At 42.9% G+C, this 18,286-nt stretch overlaps 5 protein-coding genes across 7 annotated transcripts in view; 3 read left to right on the top strand and 2 right to left on the bottom strand.

The window, feature by feature from the left end:
• Positions 1-10: 10 nt before the first annotated feature.
• Positions 11-1,430, top strand: LOC135332151 (small ribosomal subunit protein eS8-like). Its single transcript, XM_064527500.1, has 7 exons — positions 11-90; positions 227-333; positions 395-494; positions 559-682; positions 805-859; positions 935-1,064; positions 1,249-1,430. The coding sequence occupies exons 1-7, from the start codon at positions 87-89 to the stop codon at positions 1,356-1,358; spliced, it is 630 nt and encodes a 209-aa protein (XP_064383570.1). The 5' UTR covers positions 11-86; the 3' UTR covers positions 1,359-1,430.
• Positions 1,431-1,533: 103 nt separating this feature from the next.
• Positions 1,534-18,286, top strand: part of LOC135332127 (uncharacterized) — a 45,432-nt gene continuing 28,679 nt past the window's right edge. Inside the window, exons 1-16 of one of the 3 annotated variants that reach the window (XM_064527452.1) lie at positions 1,534-1,676; positions 10,519-10,621; positions 10,675-10,884; positions 10,971-11,117; positions 11,164-11,454; positions 11,506-11,579; positions 12,874-12,994; positions 13,060-13,092; positions 13,155-13,196; positions 13,255-13,296; positions 13,355-13,396; positions 13,455-13,496; positions 13,555-13,596; positions 13,655-13,696; positions 13,755-13,799; positions 13,951-14,007. In XM_064527452.1, the coding sequence (XP_064383522.1) occupies positions 1,554-1,676; positions 10,519-10,621; positions 10,675-10,884; positions 10,971-11,117; positions 11,164-11,454; positions 11,506-11,579; positions 12,874-12,994; positions 13,060-13,092; positions 13,155-13,196; positions 13,255-13,296; positions 13,355-13,396; positions 13,455-13,496; positions 13,555-13,596; positions 13,655-13,696; positions 13,755-13,799; positions 13,951-14,007 (1,456 nt within the window). In that variant the 5' untranslated portion in view covers positions 1,534-1,553. Of the gene's footprint in view, positions 1,677-10,518; positions 10,622-10,674; positions 10,885-10,970; positions 11,118-11,163; positions 11,455-11,505; positions 11,580-12,873; positions 12,995-13,059; positions 13,093-13,154; positions 13,197-13,254; positions 13,297-13,354; positions 13,397-13,454; positions 13,497-13,554; positions 13,597-13,654; positions 13,697-13,754; positions 13,800-13,950; positions 14,008-14,966; positions 16,002-16,071; positions 16,753-16,826; positions 16,963-18,286 lie in introns of those variants that run through there. The other 2 variants (XM_064527455.1, XM_064527454.1) reach the window with 2 other exon arrangements.
• On the bottom strand, positions 1,827-3,854 carry LOC135332002 (uncharacterized). Its single transcript, XM_064527307.1, has 2 exons — positions 3,321-3,854; positions 1,827-2,519 (listed from the first exon to the last, which is right to left on the bottom strand). Exons 1-2 carry the CDS (start codon positions 3,852-3,854, stop codon positions 1,878-1,880), a joined length of 1,176 nt encoding a protein of 391 aa, XP_064383377.1. The 3' UTR covers positions 1,827-1,877.
• Positions 4,232-5,842, bottom strand: LOC135332142 (uncharacterized). The gene is made up of 2 exons (XM_064527484.1): positions 5,664-5,842; positions 4,232-5,576 (listed from the first exon to the last, which is right to left on the bottom strand). Exons 1-2 carry the CDS (start codon positions 5,840-5,842, stop codon positions 4,232-4,234), a joined length of 1,524 nt encoding a protein of 507 aa, XP_064383554.1.
• LOC135332137 (uncharacterized) lies at positions 5,991-9,108 on the top strand. Its single transcript, XM_064527477.1, has 7 exons — positions 5,991-6,126; positions 6,232-6,407; positions 6,901-7,716; positions 7,805-8,081; positions 8,141-8,311; positions 8,473-8,749; positions 8,819-9,108. The coding sequence occupies exons 1-7, from the start codon at positions 6,055-6,057 to the stop codon at positions 9,106-9,108; spliced, it is 2,079 nt and encodes a 692-aa protein (XP_064383547.1). The 5' UTR covers positions 5,991-6,054.

The raw sequence follows: 18,286 nt of genomic DNA on the forward strand, positions 1-18,286 counted from the left end.
GGGGTGGGGCTCATGATTATTCCGTTAGCCCCCACGTGTATTTACACATGCGCAGTATACCCTAATATCTCTTTCATCAAGGCAAGATGGGTGAGTGCAACGTGTTTGTGTGTGTGGTGTGTATCTTAGTTAATCTCTTATATGAATGAATTGTTACTACTGCCACTAATACTGATGGATTAAAGCTGTGTGTATTTGCAATTTAGTGGTGTTTTTGTGCGCGTAGGTATCTCCAGAGATAGTTGGCATAAGCGAAGGTCGACGGGGGGCAAGAGGGCCCCCATTCGCAAGAAGAGAAAGTTTGAGTTGGGAAGGCCTCCTGCTGGTACCAAGGTACGTCACAGTCATGCATACGTCTAGCCATGTGTCTTTAATATATCGAATTTCTTCTTAGATTGGGCCAAAGCGAATCCACTTGGTAAGAACTCGTGGCGGAAATTCAAAGCATCGAGCAATGCGCTTGGACAATGGCAACTACTCCTGGGGCTCTGAAGGTACTTAGTATTTATACATAGTATACCACATAATTGAGTTTATCTTCTGCTTTTACTTGTTCAGCTACATCGAGAAAATGCCGTGTCCTGGATGTTGTCTACAATGCCAGCAACAACGAGCTTGTGCGTACCAAAACTCTAGTCAAGAACTGTATAGTGTTGATCGACTGCACTCCCTTCAAGCAATGGTGAGCTCCTACTTATACGAGTATCTACCTAACTGTGAGCAAACCAACTATATATATGCTTTTTGAATTCTCATATTGGTTCAGTGATTGATTATAATTATACCCTGACTTTCGTTGTGTAGGTTTGAGGCGCATTATGGGATTCCTCTAGGCCGCAAGAAGTCAAAGAAGACAGAGGTAAGAAAGTTGTCCTTGTGTTAGTGATTTGGTATTGGTTTGTTTGATTGATAATTATACGTTATTTTATTGTAGGAATCGACTGAAGATGATGTTCTATCTGTTAAGAAGTCAAACCACGTTCAGAAGAAGCTTGCTGCCAGGAAATCCACCTCCAAGATTGACCCACACGTAGAGGAGCAGTTCCTCACTGGAAGACTTCTAGGTGAGTAGTGTACGTTGTCTGGAACCCTGTCGTTTAGAATGTATCTGTGTTGTCGTTGTACAATTTGGGAGGGGGGCTGAGTCTTTTTTGTGATTTTTTAAGAATAGGCTAGCTGTGTAAGTTGAATATAGTTTAGTATAGTAGTATCCAACTAATCCATATTGTATGTGTCCACTGTCTGCAGCGTGCGTGTCATCCCGACCAGGGCAGAGTGGCCGGTGTGATGGGTACATTCTAGAGGGCAAGGAGCTCGAGTTCTATCAGAGAAAACTCAAGTCCAAGAAGGGAAAATAAACTCTATCATGAAACTGTTTTCATTATGTCATCTTGTAACTTTCCTGATGTTTGATGATTTATTTGTTCTTGCGTTATGATGTTTTTGATGGATCCTCACAAGTTTATTCATACATGGGTGGTATTGTCACACCCAGTATTAAATGGCTACTGATTCTGAATTTTGAAGGCCATTAGCTGAGCTGGAAAGAAAGCATGAGATCCTCAGGAAACAAGTCAGCTGTCACTATTGGTACCCTTGGTGATGATGAACCTCTACCAGAGCTATCAAAGATATTTCCCAGGCCAAGCTGGCAGCTACAAGCTTGTGTAGTGTCAGTACTGATAACAAGTGGCTAAATGCAGTACGTTAGCCTGTGTAGAAAGGGTTAAAATGACCGTGAATCTCATTATAATTGCACCATAGCTAGCCTAGGGGGCGGCTAATAATAATTATAATGTGTCGTGCAGTCCAGCGAGTCTGGAGAGTCTGGAGAGTCTTAAGAGACCTGCGAGTCTAGCGAGGAGAGTCTGGAGAGTCTAGCGAGCCCTGAGAGTCTTGAGAGTCCTGAGAGTCTGGATGGAGTCTGGAGAGCCCTGAGAGCCCTGAGAGTCTAGCGAGTCCTGAGAGACTGGAGAGTTTGGAGAGTCTGGAGAGTCTAGCGAGCCCTGAGAGTCTGGAGAGTCCTGCGAGTCTGGCGAGTCCTGAGAGTCTGGAGTGTCTGGAGAGTCTAGCGAGCCCTGAGAGTCTTGAGAGTCCTGAGAGTCTGGATGGAGTCTGGAGAGCCCTGAGAGTCTTGAGAGTCCTGAGAGTCTAGCGAGTCCTGAGAGACTGGAGAGTCTTGAGAGTCCTGAGAGTCTAGCGAGTCCTGAGAGACTGGAGAGTCTGGAGAGTCCTGAGAGTCTGGAGAGTCTAGCGAGCCCTGAGAGTCTTGAGAGTCCTGAGAGTCTGGAGAGTCTGGAGTCTAGCGAGCCCTGAGAGTCTGGAGAGTCTTGAGAGTCCTGAGAGTCTGGAGAGTGTAGCGAGCCCTGAGAGTCTTGAGAGTCCTGAGAGTCTAGCGAGTCCTGAGAGACTGGAGAGTCTTGAGAGTCCTGAAAGTCTAGCGAGTCACGAGAGTCTGGAGAGCCTGGAGAGTCTAGGGAGTCCGGAGAGTCTGACGAGTCCTGAGAGTCTGGCGAGTCCTAAGAGTCCTGAGAGTCTGGCGAGTCCTGAGAGTCTAGCGAGTCCTGAGAGTCTGGCGAGTCCGGAGAGTCCTGAGAGTCTGGCGAGTCCTGAGAGTCTGGAGAGTCTGGAGTCTAGCGAGCCCTGAGAGTCTGGAGAGTCTTGAGAGTCCTGAGAGTCTAGCGAGTCCTGAGAGACTGGAGAGTCTGGAGAGTCCTGAGAGTTTGAGAGTCTGGAGAGTCCAGGGAGTCCTGAGAGTCCAGGGAGTCCTGAGAGTCCTGAGAGTCTGGAGAGTCTAGCGAGTCCGGAGAGTCTGGCGAGTCCTGAGAGTCTGGCGAGTCCGGAGAGTCCGGAGAGTCCGGAGAATCCGGAGAGTCTGGAGAGTCTAGCGAGTCTGGAGAGTCTAGGGAGTCCGGAGAGTCCTGAGAGTCCGGAGAGTCTAGCGAGTCCTGAGAGTCCTGAGAGTCTGGTAAGTCCTAGATAATGATGAGAGTCCAGAGAGTTTAGCGTGTTCTGAAAGTCTAGAGTCTGCTATAGTGTTCTCTATAGAGTAGAGTACTATGAATTCTAATCATGATTGTATATCACAAGCACATAATAATTTCATAATAAATGGTTTTGATCAGAAAATATATATTATTATTTTTTTTCAGACATGTATTTACTATGTACAAAGGTTACAGAGAAAAGAGTTTTCGTTTACAGGTCTCCCACACAAAGTGTGGAGCCACAGATTGCACTTCGAACATTGAGCCCAATGAACTCGATCAGATGTACCATATTGCCTGTCATCTTCTTTGTAGCAAACAACACATGCATACATTAATGTCCACTTTAGACAGATTTTCTTTACAGTTAGCCATAGCAGCAACTGACAGTTTAGCAATCCCTGTATGTCGCGGCCTCTTGTTCTTTATTGACTGGAATCTGATTTGAGTTTCATTAAGCGCATTAGGTGAAGAACGGCTTTTGATTGGTAAGGTGGGATGCTCTTTCCTTGTTTCATATGCCTTAAGAACATTAATACCGCTTTTGATATGCTCAGTGACACTTCGAACTGCATCATTACTGTCAGAAGATGTGAGTAGAGTGTGCAACTGGTGCAAATGATCAAATGCACTTTTCTTCAGCATATCAATTTGACCTCCAGCATTGGAGAGGATGGTACTTAAGTGTGTAGGATCATTAATGAGGGAAATAGCTTTTTGTCTCGATTCCTCAGTGCTTATTTCAGGAGAAATGTCTGAGCCTGATAAATCATCTATAGAATTAGAAATCTCTGACCTATCCGTTTTGTCTGAAGCTGTAGTTAAAGAATGACTTTCAGTGGCTGAGTCTGCATGCACTTGTTGCATTGTTCGTGGATTTGGCCAGAAAGCATGTAGCATGGATGTGTTTACATATTGTAGTATGTACAACCGAGTCAACACATGAACAATTGTACATGTGGATGCATACATCACATGCTGCGCACCTCAGTTTGCAAGAGAAAGGACAGGACTGATTCTCCAAATGAACAGTGTACATTCTTCCGGAGGTTGTCTGAGAACTTATCTTCCATTCTTTGTTTGAAATCGATTGGAGATGACAGCCTTCAGAAATCATCTTAGAACTTTCTTTGTGCCTTCGATTTATTTCATTAATACGATAAGTTGTTTTCCCTTTATGAACTTTTTGTACTTGTTCAAAGGCCTTATTACGAGCAAGCTTCAAAAGAATATGTATAAGTTGATCAAGTCGTCGATTCTTCTTTCCTTCTAGATACACAATTTTCAGTACTCGATGAAAAGATTCCAAATACATGTTTGTGTTCACAAACTTGCCTATTCTGTAACAGGTTGCCCACTCTTCCACCCTTGGCGTGTAATTTCTTTGAAAGTAAGAGCAAAATTGTGGGTGACAATTTGATAAATTTCTGCAACAAACTTCGGAATTTGTCAGGTTGCAGTTCTGTCAGTAAAGTTCTCAAATGGTGATATACGTCAATTCGATTTTCATTGAGAGGAATACGCTCCTTAAGAGCTTTTCTCCAAGCACGATCTACGTGCCAGGCACACAGCAGTTTTGTGGTGTTGATACTGCTGTACGCAGCTGTCCAAGCACTCCAGTACTGCGTCGCATCATCTGACATGAACACTTGTGTGGAAAGGGGACCAGTTCTTTTCCTCAATTCTAGGAAAAAATAGGCCAGCATACAAGTGTCTTCTCGTGTAGTTATAGCCCACGCAACTGGAATTCCTTCCCCAAAATCGTCAACTACCATAACAGTTACCAGCAGGTATTCGTAATAATTAGTTGAATGGGTGGCATCTACACAAATTACATTTCCTCCAAAAGCTTTCATCATCTCGAGCTGAAACTGGGTTTGAAGTGCCAACAAAAAATCGTTGTCTTTCACTCCTTCTCTTTCACTAGACACCCCTTGCGGTTTGAAAGCAATAACTGGACAAAATTCCATGCTTTTCAGCTCTTCGACCCATGCAGCAACACTTGTGTAATCGTTTGAGTGCTTTTGTACTCCATCCACATTGCACACTCTTTTGATATTCTGGATATCTTTTTTTGTGCTATGATGACACCGTTTCAGGCCACCTTCATCGACACTGTCTCTAATGTCATCTAGAATTCGATCTATCGTCACCCCTTGCAACAGTTTGTTGAATACAGCTAGCTTGAAGTCCTTAGGGAGTCGTAAATGCATTACATCTTCTTCTGGAGTGTGGCCATAATGCGTGGAACAAAAGTTAACCAGCACATTTCCTCCTGTGTGCTGACTTACAATTAGGTGAGCTGTACAGTAGACACCTAATTTTTCCGAGCCCTGCAACTTCGAATTTCTGAGGCCTTTTGTGGTTGATCTAGATTTTCCTGATCTGTTACAATAGTAGTACCAAGTACGTACTCCACAGCGGACACGGGATCCACACGGCTGCACATACTGTGTGCAGGTTCGAGTTTCTTCACCCTCCTTCCATCTTAAAAACTCTGAAAAGCCAGAAAACTCATGTTTCTCTGTATAAACAGTTGTTTCGTGAGCTTGTGTTAGATGTTGGATTAACTCTTGTACGAAACGAAATCTGTAAGAAAGAAACTAATAATAATGTGGAAGTTGCAGTTGCATGATCTGTGTAATCATGTGCCATTAAGTATTCAATCGATCTAACCTGGAGTCACAAGTAATACAGCAGATATATCCAATTTCTGATGTTTCTTGTGAAGAGATTTCTTGGGTCAGATCTAGACTCTTCCCTAGAGCCTTTTCTCTGTGTTGCCTTACATGTCGAGCTAGACTACTGCTGTGTGCATAACTGCTTGAGCAAGACTTGCAAATATAGAGCGACATTGAGCCAAATCCAGAATATTATACACAGAGCAAACTATGATTTTGTTGAGACTTCTCCCGCTTGTTCAGGCTATTATAGACTGTAATTATGTACAGCACATGCGCGTAATCATCAATTAAGTATTAATTTCGCTGCGAGTACCTAATTGTTGTTCCAAAGAAGAACCAGTTCGAAGAACAAGCTCATCATTGTATCATTGTGCCATATAACCATGTGTGCATCACGAGAGACTGATGGAGACAGCAGTAGTATTTTCGGGGATTCTAATTCCACAAGCTCACAGGTGAGCATGCAGAGCTCACATTTCATTGCACATATTAATTGTTGAAGCCACATGCAGTTTGAGAAAATTCAGTTTAATTATTGTGCTGCATGTATATTCTTTCAGGATTCTGGAAAGGGAGAATTTTTTATTAATTGGGAACTCGGAACTGCTGGGAAATCAGCAAAAGGAGAAGATAAGGCCATGTGTGATTTTGCAATCAGGCTGAAGACACTAGTGGAAGCGAGAGAATTGACTGGGTTTTACTGTGAAGTGAAACGCGAAATGGATGGTGTTAGCAGGTACATCTAACCCTCCCTCTAACTATATACAGTTAATTACAGCACATGTGACACACCTTGTAGCTTGTTAAGTGCATGGGTGTGCAATACCTCAATCTGTATAATATACTGCATACATCTTGTATGTATACATACTTTATCTTTGAGGGATTTGTATAATTATAGCTGGTCAACTGCATGGGTATTTCCATTTTCCATTATAGTGCAATAAAAATTATTAAAACATACTTTCCACTGACTTATAGCTCAGCCATGTGCCTATAAATGATATTAAAAATGTAGAGTTTGGAACCCACAAATAAGTATATAGTTGTGGTTCCAACAATAGGCTGAAGTTGTGACTGTGGGATATCTGATATCACCAGAGCATAGTTTTCTCACATCATTTTTCTACTGTCATGTGTGCAGAAAAATATTATTGTTTTAGAGCACATGCAGGACGTGCTACCAATGCAATATGCTACTAAACTGATCATTTGTTTCAAACATGCAGGAGATGTTTCTTCACAAGTGACTCTGCAAACCAGAAAGTAAAGTTCATCAGCCAGCTGAACAAGTCTTTTGGGAGCGGTGGTGGATTCACTTGTGCTTTTTCAGACTCCGAACTCACCAGATTTCTCCAGTTTCTCAAACGAGAGCATGCTTCGGATATTAAGATCTCCAAGGGAACCACCGTTATAGGATGCCAGCCTGGTAGCGATGTATGGGTGTTTGGTGATGACATCCATATCAAGTCTAACGGAGAGTGCATATCTGCAACGGAAAGTCCCTATGTGTGGTCACCCAATTGCATAATGGCACAGTGTGACAAAGTCAGCTTCAATGAGCTTGTGCCGAAACTTTCCATCCAAAGCAGCTCAATGGAACCTTTGAAGGATCTCCTCGACGGCCTACAGATAGCCACCAAGCACAATTATCCGCGTGCTCTCCTTGTTCTTGGTGGAACCATAATGTCTTGTCACTACACCCACATTGCTGCGAAGTATGGAGGATTTCCAATTGTGCTTGCTGTCGGACCAACTGAGACTGGCAAGTCAACTGCTCTAAAGGCTGCCCTGAGTATTTTTGGGATGGCCAAAGATGCCTTTTACGTTGAAGGTTCCAATGCTTATTTTATGGAAAGAAGTGCCCTCTCGTGTATGCCATATGGTATTGATGAGGCCACTGCACACAGCAAGCAGTTGGATGTTGTCAAGCTCATTGTCGACCTTCATGGAGCGGCTAAAACAGCCAATTTGCGTCGTGGTGCGTTTCTTCCACTGTCTGTACCTGTCATAGCAACCAATGACAAATTGAAGGATGATCCAAGGTGTGTACATAATTAGAATGTTATACACCACAATTTTCATATAATTATATACAGCTATTTATACCTGCACTTTAAACTTTAATCACAGAGTGAAGAGCAGATGTGTGGAAATTTCCTTCCGAAGGCCAAAAGTTGGTCCCTCTACCGTTGAGGAAAGAAAGTCGAGACGTGACTTAGAGAGTTCAATCATTAACGGAACGCCTTCTGGCATTCTTCACTGGGTGATTTCTCTAAGACAAGACCTCGAAAAAGATGGAGAGGCAGAGGTGGAGAGGATTTTGCAGCAGATCCTTCAGCTGCCTCAGTTTAGTGAACAACCCAGACTAGCGCAAAGCTGGGCTCTTATTCTTTACTTTACATTCAAGGTAAGTTTATTAATTAGTGCGCATTTGTTGATTGTTATTGAACCATACATGAAATCAAGATGGTACGCGCCTGTGGGAAGGATGAGCTGGAGAATGAAATAATGGCGTGTGTAACTCTAAATAGCACTGCAACTGAGGAAGGTACTGACAAAACTAGTTCTCTTGAAAGTGTTGTGACTGACACAGTCAGGGAAGTGCTTGAGTACTGCAATGGAAAAGTCATAAGACAGGTAATAATACTGTTAGTAATTGAGTGTGCTGTGGTGATACCTAATTCTGGTTTCTGTTTACTTAATTAAAGGTGTTTCTAACCACTCATATTGGTGCTCTGAATGGCTTGCACTCTTACATAATAATATGCATACACTGTAACATACATATATATATACAGGTACTCACCTTTGTCAGAACAAGGTTGATGGTAAGCAACCAAGAAGTTGTGGCAATCCATCTTTCTCACAACGGGCTGAAATTTACTCATTCCCTTGATGAAATTAGAAATGCTGTCGACCAACTTGAGTGGGGGAAAGGCACGGACAGCAAAGATTTCCTGAATCCTACCAAACATAGTGGGACGTTAATAAATAGGAAAACAAGTGATCGCGTAAGAGCTGCCAACATCTTTCTTAACAAACTTCCTAAAAATCTTCACGATGTACTTAGAAGGGGTAAGTTTGTCTTTACCTATTTTGTTTATAGTATCAGTGTCACAGAATAAACATTGTGTACACACGCAGTGACCGACCCTGAGACTCCATTGGCTGAAGTAATTAAGTGTGGGCTGGAAGTGGCTGAAAAAACTCCATGCAGTGAGGAAGAGGAAAACAGTGGGCCAGGCTTAACTACTGAAACAGAAGCTGTCGATGGGGACAAGAAACATGCTACTGTAACAACATCACTGACTGAAACAGACGGTACATCTACTGATGGATCTGTCGATGATGGGGACAAGAAACGTGCTACAAGATCCTCGACTATTGTGCCTCCTTTTTCCAAAAGACTTTGCAAGGGGAACAATATTTACTAACAATACTGGTTGAATATTATTCAGTGCGCTAAATTATATATAAGTGCACGAAATGTGTTGTTTTGTTATAATCAATCTGTTGTCGTTACGTTCTACCATGCATGCATTGAATTGACAAATTTAATTATAAGACTAACTCGACTCAGCAGACTCGCTAGACTCTCCAGACTCTCCGGACTCTCCGGACTCTCCAGACTCTCCGGACTCTCCAGACTCTCCAGACTCTCAGGACTCTCCAGACTCTCCGGACTCACTAGACTCTCCAGACTCTCAGGACTCTCGGGACTCTCGGGACTCTCAGGACTCGCTAGACTCTCCGGACTATAGCTAGACTCGCAGGACTCTCCAGACTCTCCAGACTCGCAGGACTCTCCAGACTCTCTAGACTCGCAGGACTCTCAGGACACTCAGGGCTCTCCGGACTCTCAGGACTCCCAGACTCTCAGGACTCTCAGGACTTGCCAGACTCTCAGGACTCTCCAGACTCGCAGGACTCTCAGGACTCGCCAGACTCTCCAGACTCCCAGGGCTCTCCAGACTCGCCAGACTCTCAGGACTTGCCAGACTCGCAGGACTCTCCAGACTCTCAGGACTCTCAGGGCTCTCCAGACTCTCCGGACTCTCCGGACTCGCCAGACTCTTCAGACTCCCAGGGCTCTCCAGACTCTCAGGACTCTCAAGACTCTCCAGACTCTCAGGACTCGCTAGACTCTCCAGACTCTCGGGACTCTCAGGACTCTCAGGACTCGCTAGACTCTCCGGACTATAGCTAGACTCGCAGGACTCTCCAGACTCGCAGGACTCTCAGGACACTCAGGGCTCTCCGGACTCTCAGGACTCCCAGACTCTCAGGACTCTCAGGACTTGCCAGACTCTCAGGACTCTCCAGACTCGCAGGACTCTAAGGACTCGCCAGACTCTCCAGACTCCCAGGGCTCTCCAGACTCGCCAGACTCTCAGGACTTGCCAGACTCGCAGGACTCTCCAGACTCTCAGGACTCTCAGGGCTCTCCAGACTCTCCGGACTCGCCAGACTCTCCAGACTCCCAGGGCTCTCCAGACTCTCAGGAATCTCCAGACTCTCCAGACTCTCAGGACTCGCTAGACTCTCCAGACTCTCAGGACTCGCCAGACTCTCAGGACTCTCCGGACTCTCCAGACTCCCAGGACTCTCAGGGCTCTCCGGACTCTCCAGATTCTCCAGACTCGCAGGACTCGCAGGACTCTCCAGACTCCCAGGACTCCTCAGGGCTCCTCAGGGCCAGGACTCGCTGGACTGCGCGACACAGCGTATTCGTGATAATATTATTATTAGCCGCCCCCTAGGCTAGCTACGGTGCAATTATAATGAGATTCACGGTCATTTTAACCCTTTCTACACAGGCTAACGTACTGCATTTAGCCACTTGTGTACTGATAAACCCTCTCATGTATCGAGTGTACCAGATACTAGTAACCATTGGCTACATCCTCTGTCCTATTGGAACCAGTGGGTCCTTTTCAGCCTCCGCATGTAAGTTACGAATCGATGCAAAGGTTATTATTAGTTCTGTGTTTCACACCCAGATGCATCTAACTTTGTGATATGTCCGGTGCCAGTGGTGGATTTGAGCTGGACTGGATTGTTTCCGTGTGATCTGGGGTGGAGGGGAAGTGCCCTGGTCGTAGCTATTGTATCCGTGGTGTTTCTGGTGTCCTACTTGTTCATCAGAGCTTGCTTGACTCGCTGGAATCCACGGAGGATCATCAAACAGATAGTAAATTGCACAGTTAAAGGTCAGTTGATTATAAATTATGTGTTTACTAGATCAGTAGCGAGGATTCTTACGTTAATAATTAATTTTGTATCCTTCCTGTTTTAGAAAACGAGCGCAAAAGAGAAAGAGACAAGTTTAATGTCTCTCTTATAACATCTGTTTTGACTCCTGCTCTGAGTTTTTCTCTGGTGGTGTTTTTACACCATTTGCTGCTTCAGTGCGGAGATGTGGAATCTAATCCAGGACCTGGAAGTAAGTCACAGCTTGTCACTAGTCGACTAATAATTCTTGTTTGCAGACATTGGATATGAGAGAATGGTTTCTTGTGCTGAGAGGATTATTGAGCGCCTTTCCAGGGACCTCAAAAGAATAGCTACCTCACTGTTGTCTAAGAGACTGATATCTCACACTTGTATGAGGAGAGCAACAATAAAATTGGGGGAAACTGAAGTGGACAAAGCTAGAAGACTCTACACAACTGTTTTAGATGTTGTAAAAAATTATCCAGAGAGGTACGATGATTTCGTAGCGATACTTCGAGAGCGTGGAGGAATGTACACGGATCTATTGGAGATGCTTGAAATCAAAGGTATATGATCACTGCTCCTCTTATTTATTAATACACTATCTTTTTTATTAGAGAGAAGTGAAGTAACAACTGAAAGTGAACCCATTCGCACTAGGGAGGAAGTTGTAGCAAAACATCGAAATGCTGTAAGTGCATGTGCCAATTAGTCAGTATGTTTGTTATGCCTCGAGGCGCAGCCGCACGAGGCATAACAAACGGTAAAGCTGACTGTGTGTGTGTGTGTGTGTGTGTCTATTCCAGTTTTAACTACCCAACGGTTACAATGCAACGACAAATAACAACTTCTATATAATTATAGGCTTCTATAGCCACGTTATCTTGGATTTTTTTCGTGGATTTGCAAACTAAAGCTTCTTCCTCAAGTTATGGCTAGAGTAAAGGCTGTGGCTCTTGCAGTCTCTTCAAAATCTTTTGTATCTTGTGAGTTAGCCTTGCACTAAAGCGCTAGCTATTTGTTAGCTACAAGAGTCAGAAAAGAACTGCAAAGCTACATGCATGTACACTGCCAGAATTATCCCTTGTAAACTAAACTTTGACCTATTTGCAGATTTACCCCTTTTTTTAATTGTTCGTTGACAGGAAATGCATTAAAACTTATACTACGTGCTTCTATCCTTCATTGTCACAATTGCAACAAACATTATATACAAATCTCTACTTCTTCTTGAGTGCAGCCATAGATTGAAGAGTTAGAGGGATAGGAAACGGTTGGTATCTCGAGTATAACATCCGCGCTACGCTGCGGTTTAATCGAGGCCATCACAACAATATCTATTTCTATACTCAGTGCATAATAAACTACAAGTAACTGTGCTTAGTCCGTGCAACTCACTTATATTTCAAGGTCTATACCTATTGTAGTAGTCATAACCAGCACGCTTACACGTTACATGTTCCAATAGCTCTAAAACAACATATAACTTTATTGGAAAGTCTCTTTTTACTGGGTGTGGTCAGTCATTACCAAGTACTACACGTGGCTCATGGACTAGGCGTGTTATAAGTTGCTGAAAGAGATGATGTCTCGAGGAAACACAGCTTTAGGAGTTACCCGGCAAAAATGTGCTTAATAGCCTCGTAACGCGGATAATTTTCGAGGCTCCACTGCAGATTCAATGTAAAATCATCACGTGCACCACTCCGTTTCCTATCCCTCTAACTCTTCATCATATCCTGCTATATATGTCATACATTAGTGCTTTGTAATCTATGCTACCAAAGTGGTGCCAATCTTACAGTTAAGCCTGCATGCAGTGGTTTTATCAATTAATTGGGATACTACTGTACGTATGAGACGAAACGTGCATTGGACGTTAACACAAGACTTGGATGATTGATGTAGTGACTAACATATCAATGTCTTAGACCTCAGGCCAAACCATTTTATAAATGTTATCTGCTACTGTCCCCCCCACACAGATGAATCAAAATATACATCAGAGTGATTTGGGACAGGTTTATGAGCATTTGCTTCCTGCTAGGACCGAATGGTACAACTTAGGACAGCAAGAAAGATATCACGGCTGGATATATCCCGATTGTAATAATAATAATTATTATACTCTTGCTAACATCACACTACTAACAATGTCCTCTATTCTACAGCCACTCCCACCCCAGTGCCAAGGAGTTCTGATTGTAATAATAATATACTCTTGCTAACATCACACCACGTACTAACAATGTGCTCTATTCTACAGCCACTCCCACCCCGGTGCCATGGAGTTTTACCGATTCTGATGGTAATAATATTATACTCTTGCTAACATCACACCATTAACAATGTGCTCTATTCTACAGCGGCCACTCCCACTCCCACCCAAGTGCCAAGGAGTTCTGATTGTAATAATATTATACTCTTGCTAACATCACACCACTAACAATGTGCTCTATTCTACAGCCACTCCCACCCCAGTGCCAAGGAGTTTTACCGATTCTGATTGTAATAATATTATACTCTTGCTAACATCACACTACTAACAATGTGCTCTATTCTACAGCCACTCCCACCCCAGTGCCAAGGAGTTTTACCGATTCTGATTGTAATAATATTATACTCTTGCTAACATCACACTACTAACAATGTGCTCTATTCTACAGCCACTCCCACCCCAGTGCCATGGAATTTTTCCGATCTTGATTGTAATAATATTATACTCTTGTTAACATCACACCATTAACAATGTGCTCTATTCTACAGCGGCCACTCCCACTCCCACCCAAGTGCCAAGGAGTTCTGATTGTAATAATAATATACTCTTGCTAACACCACACCACTAACAATGTGCTCTAGTCTACAGCCACTCCCACCTCAGTGCCAAGGAATTTTTTCGATCGCCAACTATGTAGGTGTTATTGTGATACTGTGTTTGTGTCAATTGCTACATACTTAGCCACTCCCATTGTGTACGAGGGGCAGACCAATATTCCCCTAATGCATATGAAGTACCATATCACATTACATGTCAATAGCTAACATATTTCCATTCCATACAGTCCCTTCAGCTCAGCTTCCAGAACCAGTCTACTCCCCATATGCCCCACATTATCAAGGTATGCATATCAACACATTCCCAATGCTACAGATAGTTCAATGGAGTTGCTCTTTTCCAGAGTCCTCTCCAGAATACAAGACAATGCTGTCCTGCACACCACAGCTCAATAACATCATAGCTCAAGACCCACAGAGAACCTGTAATGAGATGATTGCAGCTGGTCTCATTCAGTCAGTTCACGTACGAGAATTTATCCGCCACCCCATACATACTGACCGTGCTAAGGCAACCAAGTTGGTGGACTTCATGACGGATCGAGTCAAAACCTCTCCCTCTGACTTTGACAAGTTTATGGATATCATGAAAAGATTGTCCTGGACTGAAGACATTGTAGGCATCCTCCAGGGAAAACTGGTGAATTACGTGTAGCTTAAATGTAATAGCTGCATGCATTAATTAGTTTTTACTTAATTTTAATTAGTTACTAATTAGTAATTGTCTAATAGAGAGGGTGGACTCCTCTGATGTGGGCTTCCCGGGATCCCAGCATGCAGACTATCTCGGAGAAGTTGCTGGCAGAATGTTGCAGTAAGAAAGCTGACATTGAAGTGGTGAGAGGCTACCTGGAGCAAGAAGACTGTGACGTCAATATCAGGGATGATTATTGGGTATGTAATATGGTGTATGGCTATACTTGTTATGCCTCGGTGCACATGCGCAAGCGAGGTATACGGTAGTGTGTTTGTGTGTGTGTGCTATAATAGCTAGTAGTAGCTTTATGTTATGTAGCTTTGACACCTCCACCGATGCATTAGCACCAGCGGTGCTTTCATTTGTATAATGGCCCTTGTACTGTAGCTCCAGTGGAGTCCATTGATGTGGGCTCTTGAGAACAAACACCTCCTGAAGTACAAGCCTCAAGTTCATATTCAGGACATGGTATTCCTCTACTAATGGCAGTGTACAATGTATAACATTGTGTGTGTGTACAGAAAGGGGTCTCCATTGGTGCTGGCCAGTAGAGCAGGAGACCTGGAGATATAGTGCAGGGAATAGTGGCACTGGGAGCAGAGATTGACCTGGCCACAAATGTGAGTGAGACAATACCTGCATTGTGTGTTATGGTATTAACTGTCTAACGGACTCCTCTGATGTGGGCTGCTCACGAGGGTCATGCTGAGGTGGCTACATTTCTACTGGAGAAGGGAGCATTTGTGGATTTTCCAATGCAAATCTATACTGCCACCTGTAGCATATTGTCTCTGCCGGCCTTGCAGCTGTATAGCTGTTCCTATTCAGCTAACAGTTCTATCGATATATTATATAGGACAACGCAGTTTAATTAAACTTTCGTATTAAGCTTTGTTGTTTAGCCCTTACAACGAGTATTGTCGGTAACAGACAACTTCTCAATCTGCTCTCTATACGAGATAATTGATGGCCCCGAATATTGATGCTGCTCTATAATAGCACAACAAGAACTCATTTGCATTATTATAGTCTCGCAAACTTAATTGTGCGTAAAACGACTATAATGAGTAGGAAGAGTATGCAACTCCCACTAACCGTAGTAAGCATTCTGTCTAACCTACATCACAACCACAGTCATGCTGTCGTAAGTTCTTAAAATTAATCTGCGATGAACGAATGGATGAATAAACGTTAGTGATGATTACTACTAATTGCTTTTTCTTATCAGCATTGTTATTGTTATTGTTGTATCTCAAGTGGCTGTGGTTACATGCAATAGTGAGTTTGCCTCCTGTGTACAGTCTATTGGAGGTAGCGTACTCTTCCTCTTGGTCTTATCTGTGTTATATGACTCTTTCTGTAGCTACAATTCTTTGCTTTTGGCTCATGTACTTTTTTATGCACTCGGCATTTGTCATGGATCACAGCAAAGGCTTTTCTTATTTCGCCCCATAATAATTATAAGTTTCATTGCAATGCTGTGAATAACCCCACCTCCTATCAACAGACTAGTGAATGCTATCAGTGGAGAGGGGGGTGGAACAACCTTACTTTGTTCATGCTATGAATGGATGAATAAACGTTAGTGATGTCTTATTTCGCCCCTAAGTTTCATTGCAATGCTGTGAATAACCCCACCTCCTGTCAACAGACTAGTGAATGCTATCAGTGGAAAGGGGGGTGGAACAACCTTACTTTGTTCATGCTATGAATGGATGAATAAACGTTAGTGATGTCTTATTTCGCCCCTAAGTTTCATTGCAATGCTGTGAATAACCCCACCTCCTGTCAACAGACTAGTGAATGCTATCAGTGGAAAGGGGGGTGGAACAACCTTACTTTGTTCATGCTATGACTGATGTTATGTACCTAATCTATACGCACTTTAATTATTCTTATACTTGGTTATATAATTCTACTGGCTTTATGTCATATTTTTCTACTTTACGCATGCAGGTGATGCTGAGAAGTCAAAGGCAGTATCTTACAATTGCATTGTTTAATACAATTTTAATACTGTATTGATGTATTGTTGTTATTCTTTCTAATGTTTGAAATTGATTTAGCACAATACAATCAGCACAACTGTTTCAGCACATTAGAATTCAGCACATGTGCCGGTTTAGCACATCAGGTTGTTTAGCACATGTGCAAACGTGCTAAAACTGAATACATTCGTTTAGCACGGTTTTCTGTGCTAAATCAGCATGTTTTTTTTCTCTGTGTATAGATTATTGGTTCAGTGATTGATCATATACCCTGACTTTTGTTATTGTAGATCGAGGCACATTATGGGATTCCTTTAGGCCGCAAGAAGTCAAAGAAGACAGAGGTAAAAAATTGTCTTTGCGCTAAGTCATGGTTTGTTTGATTGATAATTGATAATTATGCATTATTTTCTTGTAGGAATCGACTGAAGATCATAGTGATGTTCTGTCTGTTAAGAAGTCCAACCACGTTCAGAAGAAGCTTGCTGCCAGGAAATCCACCTCCAAGATTGACCCACACGTAGAGGAGCAGTTCCTCACTGGAAGACTTCTAGGTGAGTGGTGTACATGTCTGGAACCCTGTCATTTAGGATGTGTGTTGTCGTTGTACAATTTGGGAGGGGGCTGAGTCTTCTTTGTAACTTTTTTAAGAATAGGCTGGCTGTGTAAGTTAAAATATAGTTTAGTATGCAACTAATCCATTATATCATAGATTATGTATGTGTCCACTGTCTGCAGCGTGCGGTGTCATCTCAACCAGGGCAGAGTGGCCGGTGTGATGGGTACATTTTAGAGGGCAAGGAGCTCGAGTTCTATCAGAGAAAACTCAAGTCCAAGAAGGGAAAATAAACTCTATCATGAAACTGTTTTCATTATGTCATCTTGTAATTTTCCTGGTGTTTGATGTCTTGTGTTATGATGTTTTTGATGGATTCTCACAAGTTTATTCATGTATGAATAAACATTTAATAAGGGTGTGACAACACCACCCATGTAACATGGGTGGTATTGTCACACCCAGTATTTAAATGGCTACTGATTTTGAATTTTGAAGGCCATTAGCTGAGCTGGAAAGAAAGCATGAGATCCTCAGGAAACAAGTCAGCTGTCACTATTGGTACCCTTGGTGATGATGAACCTCTACCAGAGCTATCAAAGATATTTCCCAGGCCAAGCTGGCAGCTACAAGCTTGTGTAGTGTCAGTACTGATAAACCCTCTCATGTATCGAGTGTACCAGATACTAGTAACCATTGGCTACATCCTCTGTCCTATTGGAACCAGTGGGTCCTTTTCAGCCTCTGCATGTAAGTTACGAATTGATGCAAAGGGTTACTATATTAATTCTGTGTTTCACACCCAGATGCATCTAACTTTGTGATATGTCCGGTGCCAGTGGTGGATTTGAGCTGGACTGGATTGTTTCCGTGTGATCTGGGGTGGAGGGGAAGTGCCCTGGTCGTAGCTATTGTATCCGTGGTGTTTCTGGTGTCTTACTTGTTCATCAGAGCTTGTTTGACTCGCTGGAATCCACGGAGGATCATCAAACAGATAGTAAATTGCACAGTCAAAGGTCAGTTGATTGTTACGTGTTTAGCGAGGCAGCTCTTGTTGCGTTAATGATTTTGTATCGTTTCTATTATAGAAAACGAGCGTAAAAGAGAAAGAGACAAGTTTAATCTCTCTCTTGTAACATTTTTTTTGACTCCTGTTCTGAGTTTTTCTCTGGTGGTGTTTTCACATCATTTGCTGCTTCAGTGCGGAGATGTGGAGTCTAATCCAGGACCTGGAAGTAAGTCACAGCTTGTCACTAGTCGACTAATAATACAATATTCTTGTTTGCAGACATTGGTTATGAGAGAATGGTTTTTTGTGCTGA

The sequence above is a fragment of the Halichondria panicea genome, chromosome 2 (genome assembly GCF_963675165.1).
Source record: "Halichondria panicea chromosome 2, odHalPani1.1, whole genome shotgun sequence".
Lineage (NCBI taxonomy): Eukaryota > Metazoa > Porifera > Demospongiae > Suberitida > Halichondriidae > Halichondria > Halichondria panicea.